The sequence below is a fragment of the Heptranchias perlo genome, chromosome 11, assembly GCF_035084215.1.
Source record: "Heptranchias perlo isolate sHepPer1 chromosome 11, sHepPer1.hap1, whole genome shotgun sequence".
NCBI classification, from domain to species: Eukaryota; Metazoa; Chordata; class Chondrichthyes; order Hexanchiformes; family Hexanchidae; genus Heptranchias; species Heptranchias perlo.
Window position 1 is genome coordinate 11014330 of NC_090335.1, and position 12266 is coordinate 11026595.

The 12266-nt window shown below is 46.3% G+C and overlaps 1 protein-coding gene across 1 annotated transcript in view; it reads left to right on the forward strand.

The window, feature by feature from the left end:
- The first annotated feature begins 2752 nt into the window (after window positions 1-2752).
- The window catches only part of LOC137326890 (coiled-coil domain-containing protein 122), a 78269-nt gene continuing 68755 nt past the window's right edge, over window positions 2753-12266 (forward strand). Inside the window, exons 1-2 of the mRNA XM_067992272.1 lie at window positions 2753-2816; window positions 8194-8312. Of these exons, the coding sequence (XP_067848373.1) occupies window positions 8196-8312 (117 nt within the window). The 5' untranslated portion in view covers window positions 2753-2816; window positions 8194-8195. The remainder of the gene's footprint in view (window positions 2817-8193; window positions 8313-12266) is intronic.

Consider the following 12266-nt stretch of genomic DNA (forward strand, 5'->3'; position numbering starts at 1 on the left):
TTCAGGGCCTCATCCTTCCCTATCTTTGTAACCTCCGGCATTACAACCCTCCGAGAACTCTGTGTTCCTCCAACTCTGGCCTCTTGTATATTCCGAAATCCCTTTATCCCACCAATGGCAGCCGAGCCTTCAGCCATATAAGTCCTGAGCTCTGGATTTCCCTCCCTACACCTCTCTGCTCTCCATATCCTGTAAGACCCTCCTTAAAACCTACCTCTTTGACCAAGCATTTAGTCACCCCATCTAATATCTCCTTCTTTGGCTCGGCATTGATTTCTGACTGTTTACACTTCTGTGAAGCGCCTTGGGACATTTTTCTACATTAAAGGCACTATATAAATGCAAGTTCCTGTTTCACATTATAGGGGGGGGGTGCCTTGTAGGAAGAGGCCAGCCACTCTGATCACCACCTGGGCATAACCAGAACAACAGCTGCTGCCATGTTGTCACCAACTCCATCCTGGTATCTTATCTGCACAAGCACCAGCACAGAGACACCCACTCACAAGGAATTAGACAGTTAGAAGTGTTGTCACTGGGTGGGTTACTGAGCACTGGTGAGAATAAGGACCTGGAAGCGGAAGAGGAGAATGTTAGTCCTCTATGGAGGGGTGAGAAATAACTGCTCTCGGCTGAGGAGCCTAGGGACCCAGGTCTCAGAGGCCCAGTCTTCAAAAGAACAATGATTCGTGAGCAGCGATCGCATGTATAAGCAGTGGAGATGATTTCCACGGATATGGTTGAGATGATGGATAAATGGGAGGAGTCCACTATCTGCATCTGAAATACATTGCAGAAAGTTTCTCACAACCTGCAGAACACTCTGAAAGCTGTGACAGCATCAAGATGCCAGCAATAGCTTCTAAGGGCATTGGTGATTTCAGGAATGACAGTTACAAATGCTTCAATAGATGCTTTGAATAGAAAACTTTCACGAGGCTCCCATGATCTCTTCAGGACGATCAGATATGTGATGTCACCAATCAGTAACACCTCTGAGCTCATGCCCAGCACCAGTGGTCATAGGCTCAGTGGGTGCAGATGTCACTGTCTCTCCAAAGAGTGGCAGTGAGCCCACTAGTGCATTCTGAGGGAGCTTCAGGCATTGACCCTTGCTACTGCAAGTGCCAGACAGCCAGAAGTTGGTCCCTCTGGGACAATAGGTATCCTGTGAAGAGAGTCATTTCTGGTCTCCAAGACTCCAGAGGAACCATCCAAGCTCATGGAGCACTTAGTAGAAGTAGACTGGAACTAGTAAGAGTAAGTAAGAGTGAGTAAGGTAGTTGCTAAGGCCACATTTATTTCCCATCCCTAGCTGCCCTGAGAAGATGCTGGTGGGCTTCCTCCTTGAACCACTGCCGTCTTTCTGGTGATGGCACTCCCACAATCGTATTAGGTAGGGAATTCCAGGATATCAAACCAGTGCCAATGAAGGAACGCCAATATATGTCCAAGTCAGGATGGTATGTAACTTGGAGGTGATAGTGTTCCCATGATATTGCTGCTTTTGTCCTTCTTAGTGGTAGGGATTGCAGGGGAAGGTGTTGTCAAAGTAACATTGATGAGTTCCTGCAGTGCATATTGTGGATAGTATTTACATACTGCAGCCACAGTGCACTAATGGTGGAGGGGGTAGATAGAGCACTGATCTTTTGTTACTTCTGTAACGTAGCTGTTTTCTCTTTTTTTTTAAATACACATTGGCTTATTACTGTGGAAGAATTGGTCAACATCAACAGGGAAATATGAGGAGTGGTGTTAATAACAGTATATTAGCTACCTCCAGACTGGAGGCAGTCAGGCAGGTGCATCTGAGAGCACAAAGTTCAGCCTGTTCCTGGAAACCTGACCTTTGAGCGCTCTACATTTTTGAACGATTGCTGTATGTATTAACACTTGTATTCAGGGATACTTTTTAGTTGTTAGCTTTTCTGAGCTTGTGTCAGCTTTTGTGAGGCTCTTGGTCAGCTTTTGCTAGTTTTCTAGGTTGCAATATACAGATCCTCAAGTCTTCAAACAGATTTGTAATCAAGAACATTTTACTGATCATACCTCTTATTCCTAAAAATAAATATTCCATTTGCATTTCCATTCGCTTGGAACACTTATTGGAAAAGTGCACACACACCCAATGATTTTCTATACTTTAAATTTAGCAAATGGAAAGTAATGGATTGTAAATGCATTATATGCACTCCTTGCCAGCAAGGTTGCACACCAGATGCAAGAATTGAAAATTTACCCACTAAAGTTGGCATCTCAGTTCCCCGCATCCAGAATTCTACTTGTGTTATAAAAATAAGTGTTTCCATATAAAGAGTGAAATCAAATATGAGGATAGTCACTGAGAGAAAAAAAATCCAATATTCTGAACATAATGAGAAATATGCGCACATTAAATTGAAAGGTGAACTACAAAATGCCAGCAACCAATAATAATAAAACCGTCCGCACCAATTAAATTAAACACACTACAGTCCACACTTTATTAAGGCCCCCCTCCCTCCCTCCCTCCCGTTAAGAACAGATTGATAATATTTAGACTTTGGGACGAAGTCTCTGTTACTCACTGGGTCTTGGTTTCTTCTGGAGGTCCCTGAGGTTGGGTTGGACGGCAGTTGCATTTGGGCGGGAAAGGAGCAACACGCGAGCAGTCGGTTGATGCGGGCGGGCGGGTCCAGGGGGGAGGGGGAGGGGGGAGGGGGAGGGGGGTCTCGAGCCGCCCCGCCGGGAGAGTCTGACGGTGAGGAGCGGCGGCACAAGGCAGCCAGGTCATCAACAAGCGGGTGGCAATACGGTGAAACAAGGCCCCAAGGGTAAGCCACGGTTTCATATTGTGATTTTTTTTTTTAACCAATGAATACGGAACAGAAAAAAACACATTGTTATAATCGGAGCGGTTACAGTAGGTCAAGTAAAGGGAATTATGTTTGAGGTAACATGCTTAGACTCCTCTGCATGCAACTGGGGACTGACACGAACCAAGTGGTCACTCTCATTTTAAAGCTACATTTCTCAAAAGTGTTCGGCCAACTATTTTTTTTCATTCCAGCATTCTCCACGTACTGCTGGATTTGAATCGGTTTACCTGTTCCCTGGGGAAAAGTATATAGTCAGCCAGATCCCTTAAGTGGGATTTTTATTTTGATAGAATGGGCATGCCACTGTCACATGAAGGATATATTTGCAAGGCTCCCCTCGTGGGAGGGATCAGAGACAGAGCTATAATGGGCCGGATTTTGCTGGAAAAGTAACGCCGTGTTAACGACGCACGCCGTTATTAATGTGCAAATCAGCCAGCAAATTTCAGGGGATTAAGAGATACGCCGTGAGTTGCGAATATCCAGAACTTCCTGGTCGTTTTACACCGCTCTGTAATTTGCTTCGCACAAACGGCATCCCGCCCTCAACCTCTGTTATTTTTAAGAATCTACTGGATTTGTAGATTAATTGTCCGTTAAACTTGCCACAAAGTTAAGTCTGGTAATTAAACACATATGTACCCTTTTAACAGCGTGATCATTGTTCCCTTCCACCCCCCCCATATCCAACCCCCAACGATCCTGATCTCTCCCCGACTCCCCCATCCAACCCCCAAAGATCCTGATCACCCCAACCCCCAAAGGTTCCGATCTCTTCCCCCGACGTCCCCCATACAAACCCCGAAGGCTCTGATCTCTCCCCGGCTGCTTTCCCAGCCGACAGGCAGCCAGCCTGTCAATCTGGCTGGCTGCTGAGCCCGAAACGCGTAAGTAACATTTTATCCTTCAATTAAGTTGCGATCGCAGATTCCAACCCACCAACTTCACTTCCGGGTCCGATAAACTTCCGCCTCGCTCTCTTCCCGGTTCCAAGTTAAAATCTAGGGGCATGATTTTAACTCGAGTTAAAATCATGGTGGGGCGAGGGGGGGGGATGGGGGCAGTAAACATTTTAAAAGTTTGGAGCGGGAACAAGTCCCAGCTCCAACGCAGCAAAAAATGAGTTATGCTCAGACACATCTGGGTGAGCGCGTGCACTTCGGAAACCCTGAAGACCCGCCAGCAATTAAAACTGGCGGGATGACATTTAAAGGGGCAATTAACATTGTTGAAGTACTTAAATCAATTAAATTTATGGGGATTGAGGCAGGCAAATGATTTTAACTCTGCCTGAATGTGTCTCCTGTGGCCTCTGAAACACACCATGAAACGGAGGTGAGTTGCAGCCGGCAGCCATTTGCACATTTAAACCAGTGATTGACAAATGGTGATTAAAGGTGAGCTTTTGCAGCAGGGCAAGCAGTTCTCTCAGACAAACATTTGGCTGGGAGTTCTTAATCTTCACACACACATTTCTTTGTTCACACTCAGAATTCTTCTGTTTGGACATATCTGCCTGCATTTTGGACCCCCTCAAACTGACATCATCAGGATGGGTGGATGCAATGGATGTATTCAGCACTACATCTGAGGAGGAGGCACAGCACCATCCACACCAAGCACAGCTTGCAGTAATGGACGTTGCAGGTCCATAAAATAGAGGTGCGTCACAAGAACCTGAAGAAGAGCAGAGAGGGGACCAACGGAGTGGCCGACGTTGCAGGAGACACTACCCTCGTGAGATGGTCTACAGGTAGAAGCTGAGCTTCCTAAACCTCTCTGAGGAGCAGTGCCGACAAAGGCTAAAATTGGGAGAGCTGTCCCACAGGCTAGTCAGGCAACAGCCTGACATAGCCATACTCATAGAATCATACCTTACAGCCAACGTCCCAGACTCTTCCATCACCATCACTAGGTATGTCCTGTCCCACCGGCAGGACAGACCCACCAGAGGTGACGGTACAGTGATATACAGTCAGGAGGGAGTGGCCCTGGGAGTCCTCAACATTGACTCCGGACCCCATGAAATCTCATGGCATCAAGTCAAACATGGACAAGGAAACCTCCTGCTGATTACCACCTACCGCCCTCCCTCAGCTAATGAATCAGTCCTCCTCCATGTTGAGCACCACTTAGAGAAAGCACTGAGGGTAGCAAGGGCACAAAATGTACTCTGGGTGGGGGACTTCAATGTCCATCACCAAGAGTGGCTCGGTAGTGCCGCTACTGACCGAGTTGTCCGAGACCTGAAGGACAATAGCTGCCAGACTGGACCTGCGGCAGGTGGTGAGTGAACCAACACGAGGGAAAAACCTACTTGACCTCGTCCTCACCAATCTACCTGTCGCAGATGTATCTGTCCATGACAGTATTGGTAGGAGCGACCACCGCACCGTCCTCGTGGAGACGAAGTCCCGTCTTCGCACTGAGGACACCATCCAACGTGTTGTGTGGCACTATCACCGTGCTAAATGGGATAGATTCAGAACCGATCTAGCAGTTCAAAACTGGGCATCCATGAGGCGCTGTAGGCCATCAGCAGCAGAATTGTATTCCAGCACAATCTGTAACCTCATGGCCCGGCATATTCCTCACTCTACCATTACCAACAAGCCAGGGGATCAACCCTGGTTCAATGAGGAGTGTAGAAGAGCATGCCAGGAGCAGCACCAGGCGTACCTAAAAATGAGGTGCCAACCTGGTGAAGCTACAACTCAGGACTACATGCATGCTAAACAGCGGAAGCAACATGCTATAGACAGAGCTAAGCGATTCCACAACCAACGGATCAGATTCAAAGCTCTGCAGTCCTGCCACATCCAGTCGTGAATGGTGGTGGACAATTAAACAACTAACGGGAGGAGGAGGCTCTGCAAACATCCCCATCCTCAATGATGGTGGAGTCCAGCACGTGAGTGCAAAAGACAAGTCTGAAGCGTTTGCAACCATCTTCAGCCAGAACTGCCGAGTGGATGATCCATCTCAGCCTCCTCCCGATATCCTCACCATCACGGAAGCCAGTCTTCGGCCAATTCGATTCACTCCACGTGATATCAAGAAACGGCTGAGTGCACTGGATACAGCAAAGGCTATCGGCCCCTACAACATCCCAGCTGTAGTGCTGAAGATTTGTGCTCCAGAACTAGCTGCGCCTCTAGCCAAGCTGTTCCAGTACAGCTACAACACTGACATCTACCCGACAATGTGGAAAATTGCCCAGGTATGTACTATCCACAAAAAGCAGGACAAATCCAATCCGGCCAATTACCGCCCCATCAGTCTACTCTCAATCATCAGCAAAGTGATGGAAGGTGTCGTCGACAGTGCTATCAAGCGGCACTTACTCACCAATAACCTGCTCACCGATGCTCAGTTTGGGTTGCGCCAGGACCACTCGGCACCAGACCTCATTACAGCCTTGGTCCAAACATGGACAAAAGAGCTGAATTCCAGAGGTGAGGTGAGAGTGACTGCCCTTGACATCAAGGCAGCATTTGACCGAGTGTGGCACCAAGGAGCCCTAGTAAAATTGAAGTCAATGGGAATCAGGGGGAAAACTCTCCAGTGGCTGGAGTCATACCTAGCACAAAGAAAGATGGTAGTGGTTGTTGGAGGCCAATCATCTCCACCCCAGGACATTGCTGCAGGAGTTCCTCAGGGCAGTGTCCTAGGCCCAACCATCTTCAGCTGCTTTATCAATGACCTTCCCTCCATCATAAGGTCAGAAATGGGGATGTTCGCTGATGACTGCACAGTGTTCAGTTCCATTCGCAACCTCTCAATTAATGAAGCAGTCCGAGCCCGCATGCAGCAAGACCTGGACAACATCCAGGCTTGGGCTCATAAGTGGCAAGTAACATTCGCGCCAGATAAGTGCCAGGCAATGACCATCTCCAACAAGAGAGAGTCTAACCACCTCCACTTGACATTCAACGGCATTACCATCGCCGAATCCCCCACCATCAACATCCTGGGGGTCACCATTGACCAGAAACTTAACTGGACCAGCCATATAAATACTGTGGCTACGAGAGCAGGTCAGAGGCTGGGTATTCTGCGGCGAGTGACTCACCTCCTGACTCCTCAAAGCCTTTCCACCATCTACAAGGCACAAGTCAGGAGTGTGATGGAATACTCTCCACTTGCCTGGATGAGTGCAGCTCCAACAACACTCAAGGTGCTCGACACCATCCAAGATAAAGCAGCCCGCTTGATTGGCACCCCATCCACCACACTAAACATTCACTCCCTTCACCACCGGCGCACTGTGGCTGCAGTGTGTACCTTCCACAGGATGCACTGCAGCAACTCGCCAAGGCTTCTTCGACAGCACCTCCCAAACCCGCGACCTCTACCACCTAGAAGGACAAGAACAGCAGGCACATGGGAACAACACCACCTGCACGTTTCCCTCCAAGTCACACACCATCCCGACTTGGAAATATATCGCCGTTCCTTCATTGTCGCTGGGTCAAAATCCTGGAACTCCCTTCCGAACAGCACTGTGGGAGAACCGTCACCACACGGACTGCAGCGGTTCAAGAAGGCGGCTCACCACCACCTTCTCGAGGGCAATTAGGGATGGGCAATAAATGCTGGCCTCGCCAGCGACGCCCACATCCCGTGAACAAATTTTAAAAAAAATATTCTCTGGAGTTAAGAAGAATGCGAGGTAATCTCATTGAAACATATAAACTTCTTCGAGGGCTTGACAGAGTAGTTGCTTAGAGCTTATTTTCCCTGGCTGGAGAGTCTAGAACTAGGGGTCACACTCTCAACGTAAAGGGTCAGGTGAGGAAAAATTTCTTCACTGAGGATTGTGAATCTTTGGAATTCTCTACTTCAGAGGGCTGTGGATGCTCAGCCATTGAGTATTTCCAAGACTGAGATCGATGGATATTTGGACACTAAAGGAATCGAGGGATATGATGATAGGGCGGGAAAGTGGAGTTGAGGTCAAAGATTAGCCATGATCATACTGAATGGTGGAGCAGGCTCGAGGGGCCGTATGGCCTACTCCTGCTCCTATTTCTTATGTTCTACTAGGGACTTGATGGACAGATCGCAGGAAGACTCAAAAACCAAAAGGAAATTCAGGTAGTAGCATTTTAAAGGCACAGAAGTGGCATAAACAACTCCCACCCAAATTTCCTCACTAAAGAAATTTCCTATGCGGTTTAAGCACTGCTAATTCACTAAAAATGGCAAGGAAATTCACCCCCTTTAAATCTTACTTAACAGTGCAGTATGCTAAGTCCATTTATACAGAATTAGGCTGAACTAACATAATTGACACATACTAATTATATTCGGTATTATTTTGCTTTGTAAGGTATGGCTGGACAAAGCGCACAGCTTTCTCTTTCGCAGATAGTTAAAGAAGTAGCACAACAACAACAGCAACAGGCAGTAGAAGCAGAAAAAAACAAGAGCATTCTTCGTCACTTGCAGGTAAATTGGTTTATATTGCTTTGAGGGCACAAGATTACAAGCTAATTTCTGAGTACCATGCATGCTGTTCTGTGGTCAGGATCTTTACAAAATAAAATTAAGTAGTCAAAAACATATACTGTGGCTACAAACCTGATGTAAGTAACTTGCTTTGCAAAGTAAATATGAAAAGCAGTTGTTTATTACTTATTCCTTACATAGGATTGCAATCAAAAAGCTTGCACTGATGTACAGATTTTTTGATAAATTAGTGAGGACAAGATGTGACTCCTCTCAATTGAATAGCTTGCTGGGTTCCATTGTCTATCCTCACACATAAAGAATTGCCCCTTGGATGTGGAGCTATTGGATGTTAGGCCCCTTGTATATGCAAATAAAGGGCCTAACACCTGTTTGAGGCCGCCTCTCCAAGATTGGTTTGTCCTGAGGCAGCCCTAGGGATCGCCTGAAACAAAGAAGTAAGCAGGTTACCTAAATGTGGAGCTAGGAGGAACAGGATTGCCGCTGCAATTCCCCTTCCCCCACCCTGGCTACTGATCTTTAGCCCCCCAGGATGACCTTTAGCCCACCAGCCAAACCTCTAGCCACCCCCCCCCCCCCCCCACCTCGGTCGGCGATCTATCTCCCTCCTCTCCGGCCTCTGATTTCTCTTCCTTGTCCCCCCCCTCCCCACCTTGGGATACTGATCCCCCTGACTGAGTCCTCACTTACCACCTCGCCGACATGATGTTAACTTGTGGGGGAGTCCAAAACTAGGGGTCATAAATATAAGAAAGTCACTAATAAATCCAATAAGGAACTCAGGAGAAACATCTTTACCCAGAGAATGGTTAGAATGTGTAACTTGCTACCACATGGAGTAGTTGAGGCGAATAGCATAGATGCATTTAAAGGGAAGCAGGATAAGTACATGAGGGAGAAAAGAATAGAAGGATATGCTGATAGGGTTAGATGAAGTAGAGTGGGTGGAGGCTCGTGAGGAGCATAAACACCGGCATAGACCAGCTGGGCTGAATGGCTGTTTCTGTGCTGTAAATTCTATGTAATGAAGTCCAAGGTCTGATATCAGGGGTGCCTCAGATCTCACCATTCAGCTCTGCGCCACCCGCCCGCCAAACGAGCGCCCTAATTTCTCTGTCATTGTTTGTTCCAAATGCTATTCGTTTATCTATTTATTATTAAATGCAGTGTCTGTTGGTTTACACCTGAGCTGCGATCTGATTGAATGTATATTTATCTGCCTACTAAAGGTGAGAAGTTCACACGGCAGCATGTGATACAGTCCCCACCACTTATAGCGGGTGCGTTTGTGTATAATGGCCATCGCATACATGTATGTGCTAAGCATGCCTCTCAGTGGAGTGTAATTTTCAAAAACTTACAGTTCAGTGCAATGTATTGTAGTCATTTTCCCTAAAATACCTTGTTTTAAAACAATGTAATCCCCAAGCTAGAAATTAGGTCAGCTGCACTTATCCAGTTTCAACTTTAATAAAACTTGTGAACAGGGTGACTAGAAAAGAAAACAATTTGCCACAGGAGGTTTGGAGCACCCATAACCTGCAGTGCTGATATCAATCATTGTCTTACTTTCCAATAAAACACTGGCCTCTATCTCTTTCTGCCCAAAATATATGGAGCATTAATGACACTATAACTGACAACTTTGAAATTGACGTTAATGCATATGGTTAATGGTTGTCACTTTTTGGCTGATATAAAAGCGACTGCCCATTTTAAACGTGGACGTTTTAAGTGGTGAAGACTGTACGTTGCAGTAAGCCAGAGTACAATGGCAAGGGTTCTCTATTTGGCCCTTAGGTCTTGCTAGTTTTGCCTAATTGTTGGGCAGGCACCTATCTAACTTATGCGTAAATGTTGATATCATAGAAAGGTTACAGCATGGAAGGAGGCCACTCGGCCTGTCGAGTCCGTGCCGGTTCTCTGCAAGAGCAACCCAGCTAGTCCCACTCCCCTGCGCTATCCCCGTAGCCCTGCAAATTTTTTCCCTTCAAGTACTTATCCATTTCCCTTTTGAAAGCCACGATTGAATCTGCCTCCACCACCCCCTCAGGCAGTACATTCCTGATCATAACCACTCGCTGTGTAAAAAAAGTTTTTTCTTATGTCGCCTTTGGTTCTTTTGCCAGTCACCTTAAATCTATGTCCTCTGGTTCTTGATCGCCAGTGGAAATAGTTTCTCTCTATCTACTCTGTCTAGATCCTTCATGATTTTGAATACCACTATCAAATCTCCTCTCAACCTTCTCTGCACTAAGGAGAATGACCCCAGCTTCTCCAGGCTGTGCACGTAAATAAATTCCCTCATCCCTGGAATCATTCTGGTCAATCTCTTCTGCACCCTCTCTAAAGCTTTCACACCCAGTTCCAGTTGTGGCCGAACTCGTGTTTTATAAAGGTTCGTCATAACCTCCTTGCTCTGTGCCTCCATTTATAAAGCCCAGGGTCCCATATGTTTTCTTAACAGCTTTCTCAACCTGCCCTGCCACCTTCAATGATTTGTGCACATATACCCCCAGATTTCTCTGTTCCTGCACCCTTTTTAGAATTGTACCCTTTAGTTTATACTGCCTCTCCTCATTCTTCCTACCAAAATGTATCACTTCACACTTCTCTGCGTTAAATTTCATCTGCCATGTGTCTGCCTGTTCCACCAGCCTGTCTATGTCCTCTTGAAGTCTATCACGATCCTCCTCACTGTTCACTACACTTCTAAGTTTTGTGTCATCTGCAAATTTTGAAATTGTGCCCTGTACACCCAAGTTCAAGTCATTAATATATATGTGTATATATATATATATATTTTAATCTCAAAAAAAGCAATGGTCCTAGTACTGACCCCTGGGGAACACTACTGTACACCTCCCTCCAGTCTGAAAAACAACCATTCACCACTATTCTGTTTCCTATTGCTTAGCCAAATTTGTATCCATGCTGCCACTGCCCCTTTTATTCCATGGGCTTCAACTTTGATGACAAGCCTCTTATGCGGCACTTAATCAAACGCCTTTTGAAAGTCCATATACACCACATCAACCGCATTGTCCTCATCGACCCTCTCTGTTACCTCATCAAAAAACTCAATCAAGTTGGTTAAACATGATTTGCCTTTAACAAACCCGTGCTGGCTTTCCTTAATTAATCCACACTTGTCCGCGTGACTGTTAATTTTGTCCCGGATTATCGTTTCTAAACGTTTCCCCACTACCAAGGTTAAACTGACTGGCCTGTAGTAGCCGGGTTTACCCTTACACCCTTTTTGAACAAGGGTGTAACATTTGCAGTTCTGCAGTCCTCTGGCACCATCCCCATATCTAAGGATGATTGGTAGATTATGGCCAGTACCTCCACAATTTCCACCCTTACTTCCCTCAGCAACCTAGGATGCATCCCATCCGGACCGGGTGACTTACCTATTTTAAGTTCAACTAGCCTTTCCAGTACCTCCTTTATCAATTTTTAGCCCATCCAGTATCTCAACTATCTCCTCTTTTACTGTGATTTTGGCAACATCTTCCTTGGTAAAGACAGATGCAAAGTACTTATTTAGTACCTCAGCCATGCCCTCTGCCTCCATGTGTAGATCTCCTTTTTGGTCCCTAATCGGTCCCATTCCTCCTCTTACTACCCGTTTACTGTTTACATGCCTATAGAAAACTTTTGGATTCCCTTTTATGTTAGCCGTTATGATTCTATGAAAAAGTCTATTTAAATCTACTCTGTCCCATCCATTCTGAACACCATGAGAAATCTTTTCTCCCAGAGGGTGGTGGGGGTCTGGAACTCACTGCCTGAAAGGGTGGTAGAGGCAGAAACATTCATCGCATTTTAAAAAGAACTTGCATGTACACTTGAAGTGCCATAACCTACAAGGCTACGGACCAAGTGCTGGAAAGCGGGATTAGGCTGGATAGCTTTTTTTCGGCCGGCAGA